The sequence below is a fragment of the Halictus rubicundus genome, chromosome 9 (assembly GCF_050948215.1).
Source record: "Halictus rubicundus isolate RS-2024b chromosome 9, iyHalRubi1_principal, whole genome shotgun sequence".
NCBI lineage: Eukaryota > Metazoa > Arthropoda > Insecta > Hymenoptera > Halictidae > Halictus > Halictus rubicundus.
This window is the reverse complement of record NC_135157.1, coordinates 16286354-16313933: the sequence shown is the minus strand read 5'-3', so window position 1 is coordinate 16313933 and position 27580 is coordinate 16286354. Positions and strand designations below refer to the sequence as shown.

The 27580-nt window shown below is 43.8% G+C and overlaps 5 protein-coding genes across 8 annotated transcripts in view; 3 read left to right on the top strand and 2 right to left on the bottom strand.

The window, feature by feature from the left end:
* The window catches only part of LOC143357375 (uncharacterized), an 86180-nt gene extending 76621 nt beyond the window's left edge, over positions 1-9559 (top strand). For both annotated transcript variants that reach the window (XM_076793817.1, XM_076793818.1), the window contains 2 exons: positions 4193-4520; positions 6202-9559. In XM_076793817.1, coding sequence (XP_076649932.1) covers positions 4193-4520; positions 6202-6330 — 457 coding nt within the window. In that variant the 3' untranslated portion in view covers positions 6331-9559. The remainder of the gene's footprint in view (positions 1-4192; positions 4521-6201) is intronic.
* A 6961-nt stretch (positions 9560-16520) lies between these two features.
* LOC143357335 (uncharacterized) lies at positions 16521-17828 on the top strand (the record flags this gene model as incomplete). The annotated part of the gene is made up of 2 exons (XM_076793747.1): positions 16521-16813; positions 17499-17828. Coding segments are annotated over 2 exons (504 nt in total), but the record flags the coding sequence as incomplete, so codon positions are not given.
* Positions 17829-18217: 389 nt separating this feature from the next.
* Positions 18218-21633, bottom strand: LOC143357239 (uncharacterized). 2 transcript variants are annotated; one of them, XM_076793574.1, is made up of 8 exons: positions 21377-21633; positions 20045-20259; positions 19754-19963; positions 19411-19671; positions 19120-19324; positions 18935-19023; positions 18652-18803; positions 18218-18573 (listed from the first exon to the last, which is right to left on the bottom strand). In XM_076793574.1, exons 1-8 carry the CDS (start codon positions 21549-21551, stop codon positions 18336-18338), a joined length of 1545 nt encoding a protein of 514 aa, XP_076649689.1. In that variant the 5' UTR covers positions 21552-21633; the 3' UTR covers positions 18218-18335. The 2 variants fall into 2 exon arrangements, with proteins under 2 accessions (XP_076649689.1, XP_076649688.1); XM_076793573.1 differs by having other exon boundaries at positions 18221-18573; positions 18935-19324; positions 21377-21632.
* A 1574-nt stretch (positions 21634-23207) lies between these two features.
* Positions 23208-25678, top strand: LOC143356940 (uncharacterized). Its single transcript, XM_076793013.1, has one exon. The coding sequence runs from the start codon at positions 23821-23823 to the stop codon at positions 25507-25509; it is 1689 nt and encodes a 562-aa protein (XP_076649128.1). The 5' UTR covers positions 23208-23820; the 3' UTR covers positions 25510-25678.
* Positions 25676-26602, bottom strand: LOC143356941 (NADH dehydrogenase [ubiquinone] 1 beta subcomplex subunit 1). Of its 2 annotated transcripts, none has more exons than XM_076793014.1 (2): positions 26442-26602; positions 25676-26131 (listed from the first exon to the last, which is right to left on the bottom strand). In XM_076793014.1, the coding sequence occupies exon 2, from the start codon at positions 25971-25973 to the stop codon at positions 25788-25790; it is 186 nt and encodes a 61-aa protein (XP_076649129.1). In that variant the 5' UTR covers positions 25974-26131; positions 26442-26602; the 3' UTR covers positions 25676-25787. The 2 variants fall into 2 exon arrangements, with proteins under 2 accessions (XP_076649129.1, XP_076649130.1); XM_076793015.1 differs by lacking the exon at positions 26442-26602 and adding an exon at positions 26298-26435.
* Between the last annotated feature and the right edge of the window lie 978 nt (positions 26603-27580).

The following is a 27580-nucleotide window of genomic DNA, read 5'->3' as shown; positions in this document are numbered from 1 at the left end:
GCCGCTTCCGTCTCGGAGCAGCGCCGTCGCGTACTTATGATCCGATATCGCAACAGAGAATAGTATAGCGATGAGTAAGCCTTATTTTGCTGGTGCTGTCGGCCTGTTGTCAGGAGGCTGAGAGTTAGAATGGTCGACACGGTGACGCATCCGACGCGACAACAACGCGCAAAATATGCATAGTGATATTACGGCACGGCGGCATGACCACCGCGTCCGTCGTAACATTTCTCGGTCGTGCGGATAACGGAATCAAGAGTGATTAATTAATCGGATCACGAATCGATGAGCCTAAGCGCGTCGTCTCGCCTTCTATATGCGCTCGGCCGTCCGATATCGTGCGTGAAAGTCACCGCACACGACTACCCGGCGATAGTTTAAATATAAAACGATGAGCCGTGTACACCGCCTCAAGGACCATCTCGCTCCAGCTACGTGTTTAACTGTTTACCGTGAATCCGCCGGAGCCGGCTCGAGCAACTTCCACCCCCGCTAATAACACTGCTGTTCGTCGTTTGTTACGGTAATTCAAGCTGGCACTGCAAGCACACACCGACGCTTCGCCGGTTTTCCAGCTGGAGATACCGCTCATGCTGTTTTATTTCACGATTTCGTCAATGGAGATCGAGACTGAAGAAAATCCTCTCACGTTTGTCGCGAAATCTTCCGCTCTGTTCGAACAATTTCAATTTCATGAAATTCATTCCTGTACTTCCTTAACCTACCGAGCACAAAACACATAAAAGTGACAAGTCTTATAGAATAGAGAAGATTGATTTTACTTAAACTTTGTACGATTATAATATGTGTACAGGAGTCGATTCAGTAATTTCCTGTGAAAACGTTTTTAGAATTTCAATGATCGTGGAATAGCAAACCGTGGTCATTTTGACCGCGGTAGGTTCGGTGTTAACACGTTAACTGTCATGTCGGTCACGTATGACTGACGGTGATTTTGCACTAGGTTTATAGACTCATTTTGATCGTGACATATCCAGATAAACCGAATTTTATTAAGATCTTTAGAACTCAAAAGGATTAAAGCAGCATCCCCTATAATATATTTAAAATGTCTAGTTTCGCTTTCATTAATTAAATTACTCTGATTTTGTAAGAATCTCTGGGAACGTGTTCGCAACGATTCGAAAATATGTAAATTTGCACGTTGGAGAACCAGTTGCGAATAGGTAGTGGGCATTTCATCTTGTCGAAGCTTTTGAGTGCACAGCGATCGAAAGGGTACTTATGCGCTTGAGTGCGATCAATGGATCGGTTGATCGATCGGTGTGTGTCGGAAGCGACGCGGACGATTTCGTTTTCGACGGTGCGGTGGATGAGGTCGGTTGGTCGCGGAACGGTGCGGCGCGAATGGCCGAATAGGCGAACGGGCGCGTCCTCTCCTCCATTGTCGCGAGCGCTGTCGGAACTGCGGACAAACGCGACGGAATGCGATCCGGGAAGATTAATCGCAGCGGGGAAAGCGGGGAAAACGGGGGAAAGCGGGGGAGGCAGCGCGCAGTTTCGCAATATCGGACATTATTAGTCCGGTTGGCCATGATCCAATGGTTCCGACCAGAGAGCCTACTAACCGTTTCTGCCCTGCCTGCGCCGCGTACCGGGTGTCCCAGAAACAATTGTGCCCAAATTCGGTCAGAACAAACATTTTCTTTCACCCAATAATCCCCAACGAAATTTTCAAATTGCGTCACCGGAGACACTCGATTCGTTTGTGATTGAAGTTTCTGAAAGATCTATTAAAAAGTCCTGGGTCGTAGGGCCGTAGATTTTTCAAAATGTTTGAAATAATCGCCCGTAGCAAAACTTGAAAGATGTAATCTTGTAACAGATGTAAAAGACTGGAAAATATATTAGCGCCAAAAGAGAGAAGATACTTGCTCAGAATGCTCAGACCGTAACGTGAACGATAAATCGTTCGATGCTATGGGAATATATCGGATTGTCCCAGATTTTTGGGACACACTGTGCGAGATCCCTTCATTCGGTGTCTTCCGGCCGACTGCCTCCTATCTCCCTTTTCATCCGCCGACGATTCCTCCTCTATAGACGAAATCCGCGAACAATGAACGCGGCGAAGTGTCCCAGAATATACGTATTCGCTGCGACCCAGCGAAACTTCGGAAACACTCGCGATCCAGTCCTGTAACAGCAATCTGTACACTCGCTGCGAACGAACGGAGCAACTTTCTTCGGTATCTTTCCGCTGCGAGCGACGCTTGTGTCGGCGAGAATCATTTTGTTACCCGAACTTCTCTTTGGTATCGTGTTTGTGGAAAATACGCGACGCGACGGTAGTATCACTCCGAGAGAATAATCAACGTAGACCCTTGTAGCGTCCAACTTTTGATTTCCGGAAAAACTGTAAATTTTGCAACATGACTACTTATTTAACAGTAAACCTACCACCGCCGGTCGAAATGACCGGTTCCAGATTTTGTATTTTACAATTACTGAAATTATGAAGATGACTTCGTGGAAATGATTACACGAAAAATCCAAATCAATATCGGCATTTTTATAAGACCACATTAGTTACTTTTAAGGCTCGGTAGGTTTAGTGTTAACTGGCGACGAACAGAGAGAAAAACGCGGGTTTTCGATGGCGCAGGTAATTAATTCGGAGAACGGCTCGCCGCGAGCCCTTTAAAAGGATTACGCTCTTAACCCAGTTATTTTAATGCCACGGCCGCGCAAAGGCGATCATTGTCTTTGCCGTGGTGGTCGTTATTGTTTCTCGTGTTGCCCGCGGTTAATTGCATTACTCGATCTTCTCGGTTACGCCGAGATAATTGCCGAAGAGAGTTACGCGAAACTCTTCCGAATCGCTTAGGTGTCTCGGCGAGAGCATAAATCGAGCCGCGTTGGCCAGGAAATTGGGAGGAAATGTCTGGTAGATCGAGTAATCGCGGGCTCCGTTCGAGGAATCGCGAGCAAGGTCTAGCCGGTTTCAGGAAGCGATTACGCTTGTGCATCAGCGCCGGCCAGGGAGCGAACGGAAGATCAGCTGCAATTAGGCGCGATCCGATATCGTGGCCAATGTCACGGTTAACTGGGAGCGGCAATTATAATTGAAGCCAACTTGTCGCGCAGTACCGCGGACGGTCACGAACAAAATACAGTACTATACCGCGTGTTTTCGAGCCGAGGTTCTCGAGCGGATAATTAAGCGAGCGGTCGTGGCGTGATTGCCAATCAGCAACGATCGAGACACGCGAGCTACCAAACCGACCGTCGTGCATTATTTACCTGCGGTCATTTTACAATTTTTGGAAGCCTACGGTCCACGGTTAGGCGATTTTCTAACCTTCAACGGACCAATTCCGCCATACAAGCGGCATGGCACTTTTACTTACTGGATTCCATGCCGCGTATATGGCGGGAAAAATCTAATTAATTAATCATATAAATACTTTCCTTTCTATACTTGATGTAAAAATGACCTGGTGGGAAGTAAACTTGAAATATTTTCGGACCGTTAAGGGTTCATAGATTCTTCAACGGCAATAGCAAATTCGATCCGAATTCGTTTGATATTATCACTCGGAAATGAACTAAATTGTAAGGTGCAAACTTTATTATCAAGTGACTAATCGTATTGATTAGTAGCTGTGATCGCTTATTGCGAAACACCGTTGTCAACGTGTTAATCAGCTTCCGGTAGATAAGGTGTTAATATATATATAGAATCGAATTTGTAAGGAATTTAAACAGACGAAAAGCATAAAATCATTTATTAACAACACGTCTTTCTCCGGTATCCGACCTGACGAGACTGCTCGTTCCTTTATCGTCTCGTTCGTTTTTCGTTTTTCGACGTTCGTTTTATCAATAATATGAACATATGAGTATTTGCATGAACAATATATACAGTGGCGGATTGAATCTTAGCTTACAAATCTGTGACCCGAAGACATTTTTCCATGCGATTTGAAAATGGCGAATGTGGTTGCCTCGCGCGCGTAACAGAAAGAACACGAAGAGCGCGGTTGGCCGAGCAAACGATACCGGTTCCGGTTTCTCGAAGTACGCGTGGCTCTCGTAGCTTTCCGGGAAATTTGATCTGATCGATCCGGTGTGGTACGGCGGGCCATGGTAGGGTAGGATAGGGTGGAGTCGCGGTGGTCGATGATAACGAGCACGAAAGTTCTGAACGAACGGCGGAATTAATTTTCAGCACGGACAGCGGCTGGGATAATCCGTTCAGACCGGACGGCGACCTATCAAGGGAGGCCGACGAGATAGTGGAGCTGATAAAAGGTGGGAAACCCATCACGCCGACCCCCGGCCAGACCGCTCCGCCATTGCCAAGATGCGAGACCGACGCCGGGAACGCGACCACCCTCGACCACGACTCGAGTTCCAGCCCCCTGCTCAAGTCCTCCGCGAATTCCACCAACCGACGGCCAAACTCGTCGCCGAAACCCGGACAGGAAAACGGGAATGCCCACAGCACCCCCATCAAAGCCGCCGCCGCGAACAACCAGCAGCCTGTCAATGATAAGGTACGCATCATCTTCTTCTACTTCTTTATCCTTAAGGGCCCGGGACAGTCACGTGTGACTCTTTAATTAATAATTTCCATTCACAGCCTTCGGACACAGACTTAAAGGGGCCGGCAGCCATTTGCCCTTGACTGTCATGCTATGTTACGCCGTGCCTTTTTTTTTTTCTAGACATTTTACGTCTTAAATAAGTAAGTAATCAATTAAAAATGCATACCGCCGTGTTTGTACATGTCTTTGCTACGGCTGTACAGAGCCTTTTTTTCGATACGAACACTAAATCTCTCGAAATGAAGAGAATCTCTCTGCAATATACGTATATGAACTTGCAAGGGTCAAAATCTTGACAAATTGACGCTTCAATATTGCAATGAGCAGTTTAAAAGTGGTCACTTGTGTTTCCTAAAAATCCAATCTACGTCTGTATGGAGCCCAAATTGCGAATTTCTACCTCATCGTGGAGTAATTTGTAATAGTCGGCAGAACAGTCGCTTTCTGAAGCAAGTATGACGTCACAAGATGGCTGCCGCAGAGAGGTTCTCTTAATTTCGAGAGATTTGGTGTTCGTATCGGAAAAAAGGCTCGGGACAGACGTAGCAAAGGTATGTACAAACACGGTGGTATGCATTTTTAATTGATTACTTACTTATTTAAGACGTAAAATGTTTAGAAAAAAAGGCACAGCGTAACATAACGTGACAGTCAAGGCCAAATGCCTGCCGGCCCCCATAAGGACGAAAACTTGAGGCACGTGAAACCATTTTTTGTCGGTAATGCAGGCACTCTACCTTATCGCGAATCTACCAAGACCGGGCCCTTAATTAATTATAAACCAAGACCGATTGCTCTTCGCTAGCTACCGGAAAGAAAGCGCACCTCTGCAAATTTTCCGGGTCTGATCAATTATTAATTTTACTACTACTTCTCGACGGAGCCGGTTCGCTTTACTACCTCGTAATACGGGTCATCTAGGTTGTAGACTTTCTTTAATCATTTGGTTGCATTCGAAGTAATATATATTGACATTCTCAACGTTTTGACTAGGCCAAGTTAGAAACCTCAAAAATTCGAAGTAAGTTATTTAACACTAAACCTACCAAGCGTAAAACATACAAAAGTGAAACATCTTATAGGAGGGAGAAGATTGAATTTACTTAAACTTTGTACGATTTGCATTAGAATGTGTGCTTAAATAAAGAAGTCAATTCAGTAATTTCTTATGGAAACGTTTTCATAATTTCAATTATTGCAAAATAGAAAACCGATCATTTTGACCGCGGTAGGTTTAGTGTCAATGAAATAAAAATTGAGAAAATTTATGATATCGAGTAGTCCGCCAACTTTCTTGCATTTTGCAAATACCGTTAAAATTTGGTACGACGAATATATTAACGTGAAAAATTCATTCTGAAACCTGGACAAATAATTTCGTCACTCACATATGAGCGAGTCAATGACGGCAGCGAACGCGTTAAATTCGTTTAATCTCTTCGCTTTCCATCGCCTTATTGTTGGCACGAATTCCATAAAATCAGCGCAGTCCGCTAATTAGGGAAGAGAGAAACTCGCAGACATTAAATCCTCGTACTACGGTAGAATAGAGCGAAAGCGGGTAAAGCTCGGGAATATCGGGTAAAATCGATGGGAAACGAGTGAATAATAGGGTACGTTGAATGCACAGGTTGCAGCGTCGAGGGCAGCGACCGTGGAAGTGGCTAGAATGACGGCGCAGGGACCAGGCGACGCTTCGCAGGTCGAACACGTCACCCTGAAGAAGAAGCCTAAATGCAAATGTTGTGTTCTGCAGTAATTAGAAGAGGGCCGAGGAAGCGAGCGAGCAGAACGACGTCCGAGCCACCGGGTGATCGTTGTTCGTCGTCGGCGACTTCTCTTCGACGACCAGTTGCCGGTTTCGCAGTCGCGTTTCCCGAACGGGTACGACCGGGTCGTCGGGTCGCCGTGAAACACGACCAGGATTCTCACGTCCGGGAACCACGGGGGTTCCCCAGCAAGTAGGGAGCGAGGGGAGTCCGTGACGCCGCGTCGCGGCCATATTCGAACGCTTATTTTCGGCGCGACACGCGACACGGCACGTTCCCTTTCCCGAGACGAAGTTCGATTTTACCCGAAGGGACCGGCGAACAGCGAAACTGGTCCCCCAAGGTAGCGAAACCGATTTCTCGCGGGATCTGCCGATCACCGATCACCGATCGCCGACGCGGCAAGCAGGATGGGGGGAATCCTGGCCAGGATTTCGGTCGCGACCGAAAGTGGAAGATACCTGAACGCGCGAAAAGCACCGAGCCTCTTTGATAGCCTTTCGGGGACAGTTGAGTGTCCATAAAGTACATAGACTATGAACGGAGAGAATTAAGAAGAAGAAGAAGAAGAAGAAAGAAAAAATATATATATATATAAATACAAATATACATAAAACTATATTGTAGATACAGAAAATGGTAGTTGTATAGCTTATATGCTTTTACTATTGTGGTTAATTACTGTCAAAATTATCATCGTGGTTTCAAGAATGTATAAACGAACGACTAATCGACGAGCGAGCGTGATTGAGAGACGGTCGAGGTTGCGCGGAACGATGTTCGAGCTTGCTCGAGTTCAACCGAACAGAACGAACGAACAAAAGAGAGAAAGAAAGAGAGAGAGAGAGACGAAACAGCAGCTATTATTATCACTTCGTTGGACATCGATATTATTAATACTACGATAGGTTGATAGATTCTCGTTTTTACTAAAGAAACAAAAAAAAAAAGACAAAAGGAAGAAAAATGCAAAAATGAAAACGTCAAAGAAACACCGGGAACCTCTTCTATATATGTATATGCGACTTTTACGAAAGATTTTTTAAACCATCGCGTATAGCGCGTGCGCTAATCAAAAAAATGGTACTACACTGTACGATCGTGATGCAAAACTGAACGAATATGGAGCGGGGAGAGGAAGAGCGGACGAGTAACAGAATGCCGGCGTATTTTTTCTTGTCGCGAGCGAACAGACGCATGATTTCTCTCGGTGGATGTTACATTATCTATTCGCAATCGCTTCACACGGACACGGAGGATTCGACGCGCGCGTTTCGACGTCTCGCGGGCGCGCTGCGCGAGGAGGATCGAGAAACGGAAAAGACGGTTTCGTCGAGTAATTGATTCAGGATCGTCGCGTCCTACGACAAAAATCTGTAAATACCGCGATAGATTTTCGAAGCGTGTGCGATTGTCGTCGACGCGATTGCGAGCGAGATTGCTGTTCAAGCACAAACTAACGCGTTTCACGCGACGAGAACGAGGAGGGAGAGCAGAGCGAACGCGATCGCTCGGCGATTTCTTGCGTTCGGCGGACCTTTGTTCATTTCTTATTCGACGACGCTCTTTATTTATTCGATTCGTTTCGTTTCTACCGACGACGGTGCGTGTCCTCGTTTCTACGTGTCTCACTTCGCAGCTTTTAACCCGTTTTTATCCTATTTAACCGTGTGTATGCGCGCACGACGATAAAAGAGAAAGAGAGAGAGAGAGAGAGAGAGAGAGAGAGAGAAAGAGAGAGCGCGCGCGCGTGTGTGTGTATTTTCGTTTGTGTGTGTGTGAGAGAGAGAGAGAGAGAGAAACGGAGAAAGAGAATCGCGAGCTGGACGAACCAACGAAAATTCGCTGAGCTCGTCGATGGGGAAACCGTTGATCGGTACCACGCATAATTATTACGTGTAAGAGAGTCGGGGAAATCCCGTTTTCCCGAACCGCAACCGCAGCCGCTCGAACACCGCCCAGCACCGATGCCTGACATAATCGAGAACGGGACGGGGACCGTTTCTTCTCGCCTGATGAAAATCGGGCTCGCGTTCGCATCGGCGGATCTTGCGCGTTCATCGTATAAACGATTATGGAATTTCAATTTTTATCGACGAACCGATATAGAAAGCAGTTTTCCCCGGACACAGTTGTTTCCGATCCGGTGGGGAAAGCGGCCGAGCGAAGAATCAAGCGATTATGATTTTTTTTTTTATTCAAGCGAAAACGAGTCGACTCGATCGACCGCCAATTGTAAATATTAATCGTCGAGATATCGGTAACTGTTAATTTTTAATCGAAATTGAATCGGAGATTCTGTTCGACGTGTACGCTTCCTAGAATTATTTCTACGTATTTAACCGTTGTATATGGAAATATTTATTTCACGACAAAGAGAATTTTAATGGAGACTCGTTGATCACGATTGTATGTCAGTTGAATTAAAAAATTGTACGAAATGTACGAAATTGTTCTTTTATGCGACGGCGATGATCAGCAGCGGAGATACCGATCGTTTCACGCGATTCGGTCTTTACAAATTCAATTTTTGAAATTTTACGTTTCGCGCATATTCGACGAGGCAAAACGTAGCGAATGCGATTCGCGACGGGGTTGGTTCGCGACTGGTTCGGAGGGTTTATTGCGTGTGCGTGGCTGCGTGGCTGCCTGCGCGAGTGGCTGTATTTTTTTAATGCACATATCCGCGTATTTTTCCTAGATCGCCCGGAGGCAAACAGATATTTATGAAACGCTGCGGCACAGTGGCGTCGGAACGGCTGGTACGACAGAAAGAGAGAGAGAGAGAGAGAGAGAGAGAGAGAGAGATTGCTTGAGCGTGAGAAAGAGCGAAAGAGAAACCTTGAGAGAGAGATAGAGCGAGAGAGTGCGAGAGGAGCAAGAGCGACAGAAAATGAACATAAGATTTCCTTTATTTTCATTCATTGTACGCAGTCGCAGTGTATGTAAGGAGAACAGAGTGTAATATAAAATTGTAATTAATAGGAGAGATCCTGAATAATTTACTCGCGTCCTCGCAGATGTATGTATTCCGGGATGGTCATCGTTGTTTTCGAGGAGGAGACAAAAAAGCCGATAGAGCGTATACAATGTCACACGAACAACGTGCACACACACCGCGCACGCACGAAAACATGCAGACGCAGAGAGACGCGGCCTGTCCAACTCTTTCGCTTGGTATTTCCTAAGAAAGTGATAATAAAAAGACTTGTGGAAATCTGTTGACGGTCGAGTTAATGCTACTGATTTTCCACGGCTCGATGACATGATCGCCAGCGTGCAAAAGAAAACCGAGTTCTAAAAATTCAATGTTCCCCTTTTCGTCCATTGTTCACGCGGACAGAGCGCAATCACGAACACGATCGAGATAGAGCGTCGAACGGACTCGATGAATCGGTGATTAGCTCTGTCGCAAGATCCACCAGCTGTCGGTATATCGAGCATGTTGTCCTTTAAAGGTTACCGAAACGGGGGAAGAAAGATCGATTAAAAGATCGCAAGAATTCGCGGGGAACATCGCTCGTGCAGGTCGACCGCGTTCAAATCTCTCGCGCGATCCGTTTTCCCGGCCGACTTTGCGCGATTTATCGATGTCGGGTCACAGGGTGCGCGGGGGGATCGTCGATCAAACCTCGAAAAAAATGTTCCTCGCCGTTTCGACTCCGTTGGTTACCGGTGTTAACCTGAAAACCGAAATACTCCGCGGCGATTCCAGCGTCGGGAGAAATCCCACGCAGCTTAGGCGAAACGGAGAAAGGAAAATAATCCGAAGGGTGCCGAGCATCGGAGCTCGCGAAGATGTTGATTCGCGTCCAATTTGCATTAACAAGCGTGCGAGTGAACACGGGAGTAACAATGAAAACGTGAAAACGCGAGTCGCCGTAAAAGTACATTCGCTGAAAAGACAATTTTCCTGTTCCGCCGGTATCGTAAAATTGGCAAATCGTACACGGTCTCTGAGCACGCGCATAATTTTAGGAGAACGTGTATTCGCATTCGGCGGTAATTGCTCGACGTAATCTGCGACGTAACTGCTTACCTCTGTCTTTCTCCGCGGACATTAAATGTCTCGTTTTCTAAAAAACGAAGAGGAAGAGTCACGGCGAATCGGTTAGATTGAATCCCGCCGCCAGACCCGTTGCCCTTCTCGATTCCTCGGATATATCTTACCCGTAATAAAGACCGCGCGAGAAATTGATTAGTTTTACGAGCCGGATTCGTAACGTTTCATCTCGCGACAGCTTTCTCCTCGACGGAATCCGTTTCTGTGTGTTTTCCCCGGGCCCTTCAACAACCGGGATAACAGCGAAGAGTATATTTTTCAAATGAATCCTATTATATTTTTACCAAATGTGCCTCACCAAAAAACAAAAACGCTGTTCAACATTGTATAGAGCTGCCAGGCCGTACAATACACGTATGAAGAAATCCTGAAACGGTTAATTCCCCATTTTTCATTCCGCTTTGTTCACCCCGGGGGAAATCTCGGCCAGCGGTGCTCGTCCTCGAAAAGTCAGGTGTAAATCACCGCGCGTACGATGGTCGCCTGCGCCGATAACGCTGGGAATCGCAGCGATAACGCCGTTTGTTCGTCGTTCGAGTCTCGCAGCGAGTCCTTTCTCCCGCCTTTGCCTCCATCCTCCTACGTTCGATTATGAAATCGTTGCACCGCACGGACGATCGGTATCGTGCGACCGATGCCTCGGTATCCCGATACCGCCTCGATCCTCGAAGACGCGCGGCGAGGCCGTAAATCGAGACGCGACCAGGTAAGTAGACAGAAGAACACCTCGCGGAATCCAGGTACGATCAGACGCACCGGGCATCCTCTGCTTCTGGCCGTCTCCCCGGATCAATTATACACTTTATAATCTCGCGAGGAGCCCATTGTGTCGCGTGCACCGTGTACGGATCGACGATCGCGAGCGGACGACGCCGGAGTGATAAATCGATCGCAAAGACACGGGAAGTCGGTCTTCTGAGCAAACAGTCGGTTTATGTTACGACGCGACAATTAGTTTTGATCGAGTTGCTAACTGTTGTCGAACCAGAGCGATCGTAACAGTTTCGCGAAATGATATTTATGTATTTATGACGAATTCGAGCAGAACACTAGATTTCCGGGACCCGTCAAAATGACGGATTCTAATATTTTTAATTCGCGAATATTCAGATTGCAAACATGGATCCATGAGTAATTATTTAATTGATTTCTCTAGGTATATATATCCTTGAAAAATTGGCTACAGATTTTGATAGATATATTCGTGTTATTTTTAGAAGGAAATGTAAAATAGTCATTTTTAGTGCTCCGTAAACGTAGGGTTAAGCATGAGATTTATATTATTAATTGATTTGTCCAGTGGTTGAGAAGCGACCGGTGCGCCTCCGGTGTTAATCACCTCCGCGGCAAACGTTGCAGGTGAAAACATGGGAACCACGATGACCCGCGACGTTCGCAGAAAACGGGTCGACGGTTTTCTAATATTAGCTTACGTGTCGCTCGAACGCGACCCGGAGAGCTCGTTCGAGAAGAGGGCCGCGTTGCCCCGAATTCAAGAAGAAGGCACTTTCCGATAGAATTGTGCTCTCCGATCGATTCCTGGCCCTTCGCCAAAGCGATCGCGAAACACCGGAGGACGACGACCCTTCGGTTCGGTCGTCTTCGCCTAGCTCGCCAGAATCACGAGGAGCTTAAACGCTTCTACTAAACTACTCGAGGGAACGATCAGTCCCTTCTCTCCTCGGTGTGTCCCGGGTGAAGTATCGAAAAGAAGGAGAGAAGGAGGAGGAGGAGGAGGAAGAACGTCAACGACCGTATCACGCGGGCAAGTTCCATTATTCGAGTTAAGCTGGCAACCCGTCTCTGACCTGGCCAAAGTATAGTACTCGAACGAGACCAACCGCCGATAAGTCGTTCTTACTTAGGCGCGCAAGGGATGATGCACAGCAACGAGAACCCCTTCCAACTGTTTCGCAGCAACCGATCAGCTTTAACAGCCATGTAAGCGGCCATATATAAAATAAAATATAAATATTTTCCTTTCTATACTTGATATAAAAATGTTGAGTCCACAGTCTCTCTTCGTATGAAAAATAGCTTGGACCTTAAGGGGGCCGGCATGGTTTGAAATCCATGTACGTATGCAAGGGTCAAAATCTTGACAAATTGACGCTTCAATATTGCAATGAGCAGTTTAAAAGTGGTCACTTGTGTTTCCTAAAAATCCAATCTACGTCTGTATGGAGCCCAAATTGCGAATTTCTACCTCATCGTGGAGTAATTTGTAATATTCGGCAGAAAACTCGCTTTCTGAAGCAAGTATGACGTCACAAGATGGCTGCCGCAGAGAGATTCTCTCAATTTCGAGAGATTTAGCGTTCGTATCGAAAAAAGGCTCTGTACAAACACGGTGGTATGCATTTTTAATTGATTACTTACTTATTTAAGACGTAAAATGTCTAGAAAAAAAGGCACAGCGCAACATAGCGCGACAGTCAAGGCCAAATGCCCGCCGGCCCCCTTAAAGGATGGACCTTCGCACGAAAGATAGCTTGGACCTTGGTTAACAGTAGGTTTACGGAGCACTAAAAGTGACTATTTTGCATTACTGTGTAAAAATAACAAGGACCTGCTACCCACATTTCTAGCAATATTTTTACAATAATGTATACCCAAAGAAATAGATTTGCTAAATAATTTCTCATGTATGCATCGTTGGTATCTTAATAATTTCAAATTAAAAATATTATAACCCGTCATTTTGACGGGTCCCGTAAATCTAAAGTAGTTTCGATCTCGTTCCCTTCCGTTCTTCTCCCGATCCTGGTCCTGATCCTGATCCATCAAAGTCCTCTCTGCTTTATAGTTGAGATCGTGAAGCAATAGGACGCGTGCTTGGACGATGCACTTGCGCGATCGTTAATGACTTTGATCGGCAAATCCCATAGGCAGCGTGGCGAGTCGGGGTGCGATCGACGCCGAGCCGACCGGCGAACTCGATCGATCGCGACCGGGGACGAAAGGGATCTGTTGATCACAGCTACCGGGCACGGAATGCGAGTGGGTTCGGTGTGCGAAAGGACGGAATAAAAGGGTAAAATGTCATCGTGACTCTGTTCTACCTAGGAAAGAGCAAACGCATCCTATTAGCGGTTCAGAGATCGCATTGTTTGCCCGTGTGCCCTTAAACGAGCGAAATCTCATCCATCGTAACGACGTTGGCCTTTGAATCGCGTGCCAAACCGATGGCGATAAATCCCAGCCGACTTCATGGCGCGCCGAAGAAGATACCGACATACGTGCGCGTATGTGAATACGTGAAGACGAGCTTGCGCGATCTGCGAGACGGCGGACTGGGGTCCGAGACACAGTCCCGACACACTACGATTCTCGAAGATACGCAACGATAAGGCCGTGCGCGCACCAACATGGAACGCGATGTGCGTTCCTACGGTCTTCCGTGGGACGTATTTTCTATCCCATACCTTATGCCTTATACATGTCACGATGACACCGAATAGAGACCCGTCCGTGGAATCGCGGCTCCATTGCCAAGTTGACACGTGGACATCTAGGTCTTGCGAGTCCAAAGTCGGCTATTAGCGAATCCTCCATTTTCTTAACGTCTGTATTCCCCCGCTCCACAATTGCGAATCCATCTCCCAGTTCATACCGAAAATGTGTGGTATGCGATCGAGGATCGGAGACCTTGCCAATGCGTTTATATTTTATGAATTGCTCCAAACGCGTTTATCCGATCGTCTGTCTTGCTTATCGATCTCTAAAATGGGAGAGAATCTCTAAAATGGGAGAGAAAGGTCATTAAAATGTTTGCACTCATCGTTGCAAATACTGCGATCTTACTTCTCAATCTTTTTTACAGAATAAAAGGATCTAGACATGTTCGCGCAATTACTATTTTTAATCCAAATTTAGGCCTTCGTTAGTTAAATCTCGCGATGGTTTCGCGTTCGACAGATGTTTCGCAAGTCAGACGTTCCCAGATCTGTCTCCCGATGGCAGAAGACGAAGAGAGAAAAAAATGGGAGCTGGAGAAGCGCTTATGGGGAGGGAATGGATAGGATGTTTCCGATCCCTCTTGAGAATCGGTCGCGAACCAGAGGGGGAAAAAACCGTCGTCCTTCTAGCCGGCGGACACAGTATCGGGTATATAAAAGCTCGGCGAACGATCGAGCAGAGATGTTGTTACCAGCTTCTGAAATCCATCGATCGCGTCGCGAGTCGAGCAGTCGCGAGTGCCTCGAGGGATGCCATTTCGTGTGCCGTCAGTGTGACCGATCCTCTGGCGACGATGACGTCTCGCAGAATTGTGCCCCGATCACTGGTACGTTCCTGGACTCCTCCTCTGGAATCCTCGTTCTCGCCAGTTTTCCGAACGTGACTCTCAGTGGGGGCTGATGCCGATGACTCCCCGAAGAAACACCCTCGGACCAATCGAACCAGTTGATACAGTTTCAACCACAAAATTCGATCGATCGAGAAACTGTTTCTCCGCACTCTCTTTACGAATTAGTTTTGATCAGAGATTCGAGACTTTCACGGCCCGACGCGGCATCATACAGTTTTGTCCGTTGAGGCTTTCGGGTGTAAGCCGCGTCCTAAAGGAAGAAATTTCCCAACGTTTCGCAAGCTTCATCAGGGGGTCAGAAGACACACTGATTTCGATCGCTATTCTCGATCCTCTCGATTCGACGTTCTCCAGTAGCCGTGTCCAAGCGATCGACCGATAATCGGAGATTACGACTCGGTGATACATAAAGTGCAGACACGTAGAAGAGGATCGGTACCGCGCGTGTCTTTTGCAGGACTCGTTTGCCCTTATTTGTAACTGCTCGAGCCGAGGGGGGAAAATTATCCGTGACGCAATAGAGATTATTTCGAACGGTCGTCCCGGGGACTCGATAAAGTAGAAAGTATCCTTTCGATTTAGCCATAGTGTTACATGTTTACGCGGAAGATTCGCCGACAGCAGGCGATTCTGGTATGCGTGCGCGGTCTGTCGGTCGAGAGGTCACCGAGCCACGAAAGAAACCACCTCGGGCGAACAAACTCTTCGTTCGTACGCGGATCGGACGTATCTACCCGCGACTACTATCATCATAGTGGAAAATTCTACTCGTGCCATTTCGTCGATGCCCACCGGCTCCGAGCGGAACCGAAAACCATTGCAAAACGAGACATTCCGCGTCCATCAGGCAGTCGAGAACGGGTTCTCTTATCGCCCTCGAACGATCGGCGATTCTTCCTTTCAACCCTCGCACGCTCTTCGGGAATGACGTAACGTCGAATCGAACGAAATTTTCCTCGCCTTTGCTTTCCGTTTCGCGGTTCCAGAAATTCTGGTATCTCAAACGAGTACAATTGATCCTTGTCCTTTCTGATTACGCTGCATCTAATTTTCAAGCAAACTTGCCGGTTAACACGTTAAGTGCCAAATATCATTCCCAGAGATTCTCACAAAGTCAGAGTACTGTGATTAACGAAAGCGAAACTAGAAATTTTAAGTGTATTATAGGGGATGCTGTTTTAACCCTCTTCAATTCTAAAGATCGGTTTATCTGGATATGTCACAATGAATGTCTAAACCTAGCCAAAAATCACTGTCAATCATATGCGACTAACAGTTAACATGTTAACTTGATAGAATAAGTATAACGGAGAGTGCCATCGGTCTCCGTAAACAAATAGGCTCATTAACACCGAAACCTACCGAGCCTTTAAAGTGACTAACACAGGTTGTCTTATAAAAATGACGATTTTATGAGGTTCGTATTATAATACATTTCCTCCTAAACATATTCATTTACTAGTTTCCCGCGAAAACATCTTTACAATTTCAGTATTTGTAAAATAAAAAATCTGGCACGGTCATTTCGACCGGCGGTGGTAGGTTTACTGTTGAAATGTTAATTACAAGTACAGTCAGACGATTCTTCGTTCGTTGGAACCTTTTCATGCAGTCTAAAAGTTGTTATCGCGGAGTCGATAGGAGTCATTCGAGGATGTAGAAGTACGCAAGGATTTGAAAGGCACGATCTAGCTAAATCCACGATCTCGAAATCGTCGAAGCGCTCGGATGGCAAAGACAGAAGAGTTCTTCCGATTCGGTGCAGTTAGGTCAGCCAGGAATTTTAACCGGGCGAATCGGCGCGTGTCCTCTCGCAGGTCCTGTGGCTGGTGGTCCTGTCCGCGTGCTGTTGCGCCGGCGAAAAGCTGTCTCCGGATCAGAAGGCGCCTCCGTTCGCGCGTGGTTCCGGCGGGCTGATCCTGAACACGCCTCTGGAGGACAACAAAGCCAGGAACCGACCGATACCGAGCGGCCCGACCGCCGGGGATGAAGTGCAGAGGGAGGAGACGGAGACGTACAAGGAAGTGGACGGGCAGCTGGTGCGAGCCGTCAAGGGTAGCTTCTCCTACCAGAGTCCCGAGGGTCTTCCGATCTCCGTCAAGTGAGCTTTTTCTTTTTCTTCCCCGTCGCATCTCCCTCGAACAGGGATCGACCGAGCCCGGGCTTGAAAACTGTTGAAACTTCGATCCTCTAAGCGGTTGCGAAATTTCCAATTGATACATATTCCAGTTTCTTGTGCTTCCATGCTTGATATCGCTAAATATCGCAGCCGCGGGAAATCCTTATAAAAGGAAGAGTTAAGAACGTATAAGATTATTCTATTATTATCTTGGAAATTGGCAAAAGAAGTAAACTCGTGTGCGTTGCTCTGAAAAGGAGATTTTCATTTGGTTCCAATAAATATTATTTACATTATTTACATTATGTACACAGACGCTTTACCTGAAAAGGAGAAACTACATTCAAGGTTTATTCTCCAAGTGACAATTCCCTTTTACCAACGATTCTTTATTACTGAGGTTAACGTTTTGACACAACTTTTTTCTGTTTTTTCTCCACGACTCTACAAAACTTTTCATCTGTCTTTCCTATCTCTCTCTCTCTCTCTATCTACCCTCTGGAACGTTCTCTACTCCATCGTTACTTGAAGAAATACCGTCAAATAATAAATTAAAGAAATACATTTTCTTTACAAACGTTTGAGCCTCTTATCGATTTCTAAAAAACCGTCGAAATATAAGGAAAGCCTGGTGTAACAATAAGACTGCCCGATGGTTCTATCGAAGGTACGAGGCCGACGAGAACGGAAACCGAGCGAGCTTCAAGTTCGGCACCGGCCAACCGGGAGGCCCGGGTTCATCCGGCCCTTCGGGGTCAAAGAAAGGGCAAAACGGATCAAAGAGACCAACGGGGCCAAAGGGATCGAACGGATCGAAGGATAAAGCGTACCTTCCGCCCAACAAAGATGTCGACAGAAGCTACTTGCCTCCGAAATAGTAATCGCTCCCCTTTGCTGAAATCTCGACGCGGTGTGGGAAAGACACGGTAGCCGTACTGGTATAGCAATTCGTTAACCCCTTGCACTACGATTTTCTTGATGTATACAATATTTAGGACTTCCCTGTCCTTTGCTTTATAATTTTCGAAAAGAAACAGACATGTCGGTTCTATGTATCCGCAAATTTTCAATTTGAGAAACAAATAAAGAGTTTGACTCGATATTATGGGTCAAGGGGTTAACGATCCAAGGATCTTCTTCGGGAGCATCGTGCTGTTCGCTCGGTAGAATTGTACAAAGCCTGTAAACACTTAGCTGATTAAATTAATAAACGATGCGACTCCATGACTTTTTGTACACAGTATACAATAAAATATATTTTTCCACACATGCTAATGTTCCTCTTAGCAATCTGAACCGTCATGCTCTGGTAGTCCAGTAGACGCTACATTATCATTATTTACAGTTCGTATGTATTCGCTTTAGATGACGCTTAGAAAAGTATAAGAATATTGACCAGCTGGGATTTCGATATTCCGCATTATAAAAAACGTTTATTATTACATAATTAAATACTTTTATAACACGTTCGTTATTTAGATTGCTCGTCGATTGTCGTCAGTGTTCATTTTTCGAAACCACGGTATGTGGAATATCCGAACGGGCTTAAAAGTAATGGTATGTTATAATGTCCGGCAGGATCCTTCACATCGAACACGATTTCGATGAATGGGTACATGGTCTCTATTCTCCTCAACGTGAAATACTTGTCCACGTCGAAATGGATCTTGTATCGTCCGGCTGTGAAATTGGCTCTTATGCTATCCACTAAATCTACGCATCGTCCGTTCGGCGAAGTATTACTGAAAATGACACGACGTTATCATAGTGAAACTACTATTCGCCCCTTCTACTGTGTTTAAAAATTATTCCAGGTATACCTTTCATTTAAAAAGGTCCATCGACCGTCCATCAGTTTGTACAGGCTAACTTGTAATCCTCCGATTGGCAATCCTTTGCTCGTGTCCACAACGTACGTGGAAATTTGAGGTTTCTTCGACGACGAAGACCTAACAGACTTCACAAGCACATGCTGAAATACACGAAAGTGCGAGAAATAAAAGATTAAGATTCACTGTTTCGCTGCCCCTCGAGCACAGCTGCGACAGTCGAATTATTTCATTAATGTTTTAATCAACTTCTTTGTAACTCTTGATATAATACCTTTTTCGGCGTTTGATAGCTGGTACCCGCGACAGCCACTTGCTCCTTGTTTATCGAAATGGGTTTGGGCGTGTCTCCCGCCTGATTAGCTGCAATTGCAGGTTTCCTATCAGCTAGTACCAACGTAGGAAGTTTATTCTTGAATTTGCTCAGGACATACTGAGTACCAGGCTGAAATGTACCACCTGACAAAGTTAGGGTTTTACCACCCGACGTTAAAGTGATCGTTTTATTTTGGGCAGGAGCAATCGGTATGGTGTTCACTGGTTGGAGAACTCCTATCGTGTTAGAGGGTGATGCTACCGATGAATTCATTTGATATGTCGTGCCTAAAATAGGCAACGGGCATGCTACCAGTATGTCCGAATCCGCCTGATGCTTCTCGCCGTGCTGAAAACACCGTCACCGTCGGTAAACGTTTACGTAACGTAGACCGCTGGCCATTCTACGCGTAAACGTTTGTTTCTAACGCTCACCATTAACTTGCTAGATTTCCTATCAGTTTTATTCTCGGGTCGTCGAATGGTTTTCCCATTCTCGCGCGACTCTTTCTGCGATTCCTTGTTTGAATCGTCCTCGTCGGAAAGCAGTGCCACAACCTGAATCTCGGAGCTGCTGTGATCCTCCGACTCCACCACCATTTCCATCCGCACATTTCCATCTTGATTCTCCGGTTCCTCCAGATATTCGCTTTGCATATGATCCATCGCATCCGCTAGAGGATCTTCGGTATTTTCCTAACGAAATCGAGTTACGATCTTAGTTGTGAGTGTGTCTGTTAAACCATTCAGAAAAATTCGAGTAACCGCACAAACTTACCACTCGCTCTATTTTGATTTTCTTCGTAGAATGTTTAACATCCTCGTCGTCCATAGACATATGTAAATGCGATACATCTTCCTCATCCTCGTCGACATCGTCCACATCGCCTTTGATTTGCGATTCATCCAGCTCGTCGTCTGTGTCCAATCTTTCGACCACATATTCCACTCCCTCGTCATCCACTTCGGTGTGAATATTCTCGGATGTCTGATGATAATAGAAATAGTTATAGCCTTATAAAGTTTGTTTAGATAGTTCAAAGCTTTCAACGAACTAAACAATACAAACATCAATTTCGCTGATCACTACTTCAACTTCCTCCTCTCCATTTAACTTTTGGGCAAGAGCCTTCTTCTTTTCTTCTGCTTCGTGCAACAGAGCCGCTCGCTGGTGCTTCATGGTACATGTGTGCTTCAATAGAGAGAGTCGATGGGCATGCAGGTTTTTCTTGCAGTACATGCAATAAGCACGCGTCACTTGAAAAGGTACAGACGTTAACCATCCTGCGAAACACATTTCATCGAGTGTATACACATTTGTTACGAGCGTATGTACACAGGGTACAACATAAGTAATATTATTTATTCGTAGAACAAATATTACCAAAAAGTAAAATAACTGAAAAAGAACTGAAACCGTGGTTCCACTTTACATAGAAAAACCGGCTATAAAGCATGAATATATAACAGATAAAACAACGTTAGATCTATTTATAGGTTGTGTAAATATAATTTTCATTCTCACTTCGCTATGAGGTTTCCTTCATTTCTATTTACGATTCGCTCCGATATATAGTAGTAACACCTACATAAGTAACTACTATATACGCGAGTATCGCTATTGTATACCTCGTCCTAACGCGAAGCGAATTACAACAAAGTAGCAAACACGAACGTACCGCGATGTTCACATATTTTAATGCACCTGTATACGTGTATCCGATGATTTGCAATTTCGCGCCTTCTCGGCCGAATAATCGTAGCCTACCATCCAAAATTCGACATTCCACTAAACGTGTTCCTACGGTATGGTGATATCTACTCGGCCGCACATCGAATTACCCAGCAGCACCTTTACTGGTGACTTATTAACGCTAGTAATATGGTTCGACATGTAACAACACAGTGTCCGGTGATGTCACGTCATGTGCGTTCACGCGGTGCTAGGCTGTTCCAATTTTCCGAGAGCAAAGGAATAATCGCAACAAATTTCGGCCGCTTCACACGAATCATGCGTGGAGACGAATACGTACGAAATCAAGAATAAACGGAGACGCGAGTCGAAAAGACTGGCATGATGGTTATACACGAAAACGCTCTCGAGCCTGTGTAAGATGTCCATCGATAGTCGATCGAAATATTCGATAAAAGAAGAGGTTGTTACGAGGGATGCGTGCTCTCTAAAAATAATGAACTGGCTGTAAGATCGAAGGTGTCGTTCGCTCGAGGCGATCGCGATGATATTGCACGTTGCGGGGCATACGATTAGAACGTATAGGTATGTGGCCTGCGTGGCAGAATTCACGAGCAATGTTTAACGTAGTCGTTTATCGACGGATCGCTCCGAGGAACAGCTATATAACATACGGTAATGGTTACGGTAACGATAACGAGCTGATACCTTTGAAATCGGGCATTTGCTCCCACTCTTTTCTATATCTCTGCGTGTAGACGCGCGTTTTCGCATGGCTAATTTTCCCCGTAGGGGTAAGCCGCTGACCCGTTGGCGTTAGGAGATTGGCGTGCATCCCGGTCTCCGGGGTCGTGATCATAGCCAAATGCTTCTTCGTGTCCATCGTTGTCGAACACGAGCAAACCGATTTTAAATTGCCCGGATCTCAAAATACCCAAAATCGTAACACGAAATCACTAAATAGTTTTTTCCACGATCAAAGGGGGAGGGGGGCACGCGACGAGTCGACGAGATCCTCACCTAGCCTAGTACCGAAGTTAACTCCCTAGCAATGGCGGACAACTGCAACACTACAACAGTACGCGATCCCCTCTAGCCCCCTCCACTATCCGGGACTGAGTTGCGAGTTGCGAGTTGCGAGTTACCTCAAATTACAGGGACGTATCGATCCCGTGTGCCCCCCGGCTTTTCACACGTATTTATTCATTTCCCCTTTTTACAATCGCAAAATTCAATGAAAATCTCGCCGATCTCGCAATGTCTGCTCATTTCATATTATGCACACCATATTATGGAAAGGGTGTGGCGTGTTCATCGTATAAATATTAAAAAATTCTCTTTTCAAGGAGCAGTAATTTCGGATTCTCCGATCGACAGATACTCGAAAATATATCTTTCGAATTTGTTTAGATTGATTTTATAATTTAATTTAATTTTTATAATTTATTGTCTGCAGGGCTGTAATTGAAATTGCGTTCACCCCATTCAGTTCATACGTACGACACTGTACTTTGATAGGGATACGTAATAATTGCTTGAATCGATATGCGTGCGCAACCTGACGGAAACTTCGCATTAGGCGGGAAAAATAATAAATAATTCTAAACGAAAATGGTATGGATTCTCTCACCTCGGTAAGAAGGTAGAAAATATTTATTGAATATTTCTTGTAGAAACTGGACAATTTAAATCGAACAACGCGTATGCAATGCTGGAATTGTGTCCAACATATACTTAAAAAAGTCATGAACGCCATCTAGAAGGACCCGAATTAATGAATCAATAGTAGCGCACCCTTTACGAAAGAATCGAGAGTTACGAATATCCAAATTAGGGGAAACCTTTTAACTTTAACTAATTTAAACATTAAAGACGACGAAGTACGTGTAAATATACAATTCTGGTTCTAGTTATTTTCAAGCTCTGCAACCCTTTTTTTCTACTACCGTTCGATGCATTCTTGAAAACAGAGCACAACATATTCTTATAATCACCAGCATCTCCATAATTTATTTTGTTAATAAATATATATATATATAGATATATATCATATTAACAACAAATAAATTAACTTTTTTTAATGCACAATTATGGCTAAAAAAGCTCTTTACAATGATTATGTGCGTTTATTATGCATGTTTCTTAACCATATGATTGAGTAATACTCTACGTAACCCGTGTAAACTTTTAATATCACTAGGAGACAATATATGTAGTAATATAAATATATAGCTTTACTCTAAAAATAGTACCAGTTCAATTGTTTAAAAATAAAACACGACAACAATACAATGTTTTGAGACTTTGATAGATTAAAAAAGATATTAATAATGTGTACCCTCTGTCTGGGAATATGCATATATTTTGACATCGTTCGTTCGAGCTCCTATTACGGTAACACAAAGAATCATGTGACTTTTTCAGGAATGTAACATAACGCTAGGTTATGCACTAGGAATAGCAGACTCGGGAAACGTGTGACCATGGTCCCTTCTATTTTATATTTTGTACCTATTCTTCTGCATGCATAAATATGAATGCGTTTAACAGCAGGACGAGTTTTCTTACAACAATCGTCAAGGGGGGTTCTGTTGGGGTTAATTCCAAATGGTTACGGTACTGTCGGTTGCAAAATGAACCAATCAAAGACTAGTCACGTGACCAAATCCGTCGCCATTGGAGCTATCTATGTGCATACTCTCAAACGGGATTTGTATACGTGTAGTCGCTATATTTGTGTGTACAGGTCACATGGTCAGGTATACAAACACACACCTGACGCACACGTTCTCGCACAAAATACAAAACAAGACAAGGTAACGGATCCTAACAATCGGGGTAAAGAATAAAAACCTAAAGATTTGTTTGTACTGTAGAATGAAAGCACACGTAACAAGTGGATTAGATTTAATAGTTATTGAAATGATCATTCAACATTTTTGTGACATTTCTAAGAAGTGACAATTGAAAAGTTAACGAAACGTCGCATCGGATATGCCGCTATTATTCAAAAAGTGTTATTTGCTCAAATAAATATCTTCACCGATAAAGTTTGCGTACATTCGTTAAATGTAAACATTCTATTGAGAATTATGTGTATAATTTTACTGACAAGAATACACTGAACAAACTACTTATTTACAATTTGAACAATGAAGCAAGCAAAATACAGGGTAGAAGCTTTCATTATACCCGTGTGCATCAATAACAATACAAATTCTGTTTTAAGCGATACACGCGATGAGAGATTACAGTTAAACGATGTTAGTAATGTAACCGTTAGCATTGAAAAGACTGAAGCAATCTGTGTTGAGAATAATATAAGCAATTCGCTCACTATAGAAGAGGAGAGCATTCAAAATGCAAAGAACTCTATAACTCTCGAGAGGCTTGCGGGAGAAAATAAAAATAGAACTAGCAATTTTGATTATTCCTCAAAGAGTGTTAAAACTAAATACGAGGCATCGTACAATACGAGTTTTGCTTCGAACATATTTGATAGAGTTGAGAGGTTGACGCCGATTGACGAACAGAATGAGGATGCGGAAGGAAAGATAACAGATCTGTGTTATCATGGATGCAGAAATGGATGTTCTGCTGTTGTACCAACTCCGCAGGAAGTTAGCGAAGAAATATTTAAAGAAAATTGGCTTCAGAAGTTGGAAAACATCAAACAGAAAGAAGCCGAACTGAAAAATAGAGAAGTAATTTTATGTAATCGTGAAAGAGCATTGATTAAGAAAGAAGAAGAAATAAGAATACTGGAGTGTCAGTTAAATGATAAATTGAAGCAGTTAGATTTGGATCTTAAAACAAATAAACATATACGCGATTTAATGAAACTATCTTGCATTAATAAACATAGCCGAGAATCACTCATAGATGTAGATTCTAAAACATTGCAACAAGAAAAACATAAAAATGATGTGAAAACAGACATTACATGCGTTGATCACTTAAATTTGTGCATGGAAAATATTCGAACGCATGGTTCGAATAAAGAATTAAGTAATAACATAGGAAACATATCTAAGGACTTGCAGGAGAAAAGAAGTAGTGGAAGTTCATCTTCTTCTTCTGACCATAGCGTATCGGATGGGAAAAAATATAAGCAAAGGCCCACTTTCAGAAGCTCAGCAACTTTAAAATCTTCTGGTTCTAGAACGGTTTCTAACAATTCCAATAAAATAAAGCGACCTACCAAGATATGTTACGAAGATTTAGATACCACATTGTCCGCAGACATAGGAGATTCATCTTTTGTTCAAACCTCACAGAAATTTAATCCAGAATTATATAGAAAACCATATGCATTTACAAGGTCGGCCAGCGAACGTCGTGGAAAGTATCAAAGTAAAGGAAGCAGCATGAATCTTCAAGTGAAGAACTTGACCAGTATTTGGGAAGAGTTTGACAAACCTGTTGGAATGGAGCAGGATAAGGTGTTACAAAGAGTGACAAAAAATATATCTGTTTCACAAGATAAAAGTACAAAATTTCAAAACTATGGTCTTATAGATAATAACATAAGTACGACTAACACAGAGCATAAAATTGAAAATGAAGAAAAGTATTCTTATCTGAATTTAGAAACAGGGAGCAAATTATGCTTGCATCAAAGACTGATGAAAAACTCAAAGGACAACAGACCGGTATCTTGGAACGAAGAAACTAACGAGTGGTTACAGAAGAAACGAAAAGCTTACATGACAACAAAAAAAATACCAACAAAAGACACAGAGGATAAAGAGAACCATAAATGTAATACAAAAAGCGATAGAACTGACAAAGTTTTGAAAAAGAATGACATTAAAAGTAAAATTCTTACTATATTTCGCTGATGTCTCACTAATATCGAAACCGAAGAATAAAGTGGTAAAATTTATAATTGTATACAGTTGTTACTTATTACAGAAAACTCGCATGTACATTGAAATATTTTATAATGTTTTTATAGAAATAAAATTGTATTTCATTATTGCCTTAAATAAGATTCATAACTTACGATTATGTTAGAACGTGTTTATTTTACTGTACAGGTTACATAAGCATGTAATAACATTGTAATAACTCCAGAAATTTGAATACCAAGTTGTAAAACTATTACATTTTTAAAAGATTATGGCCACGATGGTGGCTCTCCTGGTTTCAGTTCCCTTCCAAACAGTGCAGACTTATCTCGAAAACGAGTCATTCTTAATGATTCTGATCTATCAATACACCATCCAATTGTCCCGGCAACTCCAACGCCAATAAACAGTGTAATATACTGTTTTATATAAGTACGTAGAATTTCAGCTGACATTTTGGTTTTCAAACAGTACTTTTTCACTGGCTACTTTCTTCTTCCACTCTTGGGTATGACTCCAATCTGCGTAAATGCAACCCCCAAAGAAAGTAGGGATAACGACGCTTGGCCAATACCGTTTAATTAAACGCGTGATATTGGTTGCACCCATCAAGCTAAAACATAAAATTTCCATTGTAAACTTGAGTTTGATGCATGCAGAATTTTGTAGTACTGACGTTTACATAATACGTATTCTTTAATTACATATCAAAATCAAGGAATACGTGAATTAATCATCAAATAAAATTACTATTAAACGATTTACTTCGAAAGAATTACCTAGTTTCAATATAGCGGTTATGAGCACTATGTAAAAAGGATATAGGTTCTGCGGTTATACGAATAACCCGAAGAGTAAGATAATTATAACTAATGGAATGCAATATGACTAAACACTACATAAGTAACAATAAACAGATTTACCATTTCTAAATATATAAGTCCAAAACAGTAGCAAAGTATCTGCACGATATTAAATGCCACAGAGTGACGAGTGACGTAATCGTATACAACGTGCTGCTTGGGATCTCGGGTGCCACCGGTATTCGGTATAGCGCTGCATGCTGCACGCTGCACCCCAGCGGACCAGAATCAAATCTATTTCTCTCTCTGTCCTTAGCATGATTTAGAATTTAGCATGGTGTAGAGCCGGCTTGGTTTCAACCTGCTAAAGCTCAACAATCACCAGTTCAATATTTTTCAAACCAATCTTTACTAAGCAATCTTTATTAACCAATTTTTATTAAGCAGAATTGATAGAAACGGAGTGCGAATGATTATTGCCGTTTTTCCCATAAGACACAATGCTAATTCCGGCAAGAATCATTTGGTCTGAAAAATACATTGGGTGATCGGTCTGCTTCTATACCTCGTCTGTGGTTCTACTCTCTCGTCTGGTGGCGCCCCGGATCAATTCCGACAAAATCTGAAAATAGCGCCACTGGGCGTAGTGGCAAAACGCTGAAACTGTTAGCCAATCCTTAGTTCAACGCTTTTCGCCTAGGTGGCGCCCCGGATCAATTCCGACAAAATCTGAAAATAGCGCCACTGGGCGTAGTGGCAAAACGTTGAAACTGTTAGCCAATCCTTAGTTCAACGCTTTTCGCCTAGGTGGCGCCCCGTATCAATTCCGACAAAATCTGAAAACAGCGCCATTGGACGTAGTGGCAAAACGCTGAAACTGTTGGTCAAAATTACCGGCAGGTAGAACGCTTTTACAGTCTTGAGATCCGACAACTGGATTCTGATCTATGCTAACAAAGAATAAATGAGGTTTTTTTTCTTCGCTTGAGCAAAAGTTGCAGACACCGAAACCCGGGCGTGAGCACTCTCACTTCCTCTTAGGTACAAATATTCCTGCAGAGGCTTCTGTGAGATTAGCGCGCAACTATTTTTGCGCTGGTTTATGCGCAACCTCTTTTGTGCAGGTTTGTGCAGCAGCAGTCATGCTGGGTCGTGAAGGCACACAGAAATTCTATTCTTACGGCTTAATTCTTTTTATTTACTTCTTTTCTGCAATTCAAAGCCCTTCGTTATCCCTTGCCTAGGCTCTCTCCTAAATG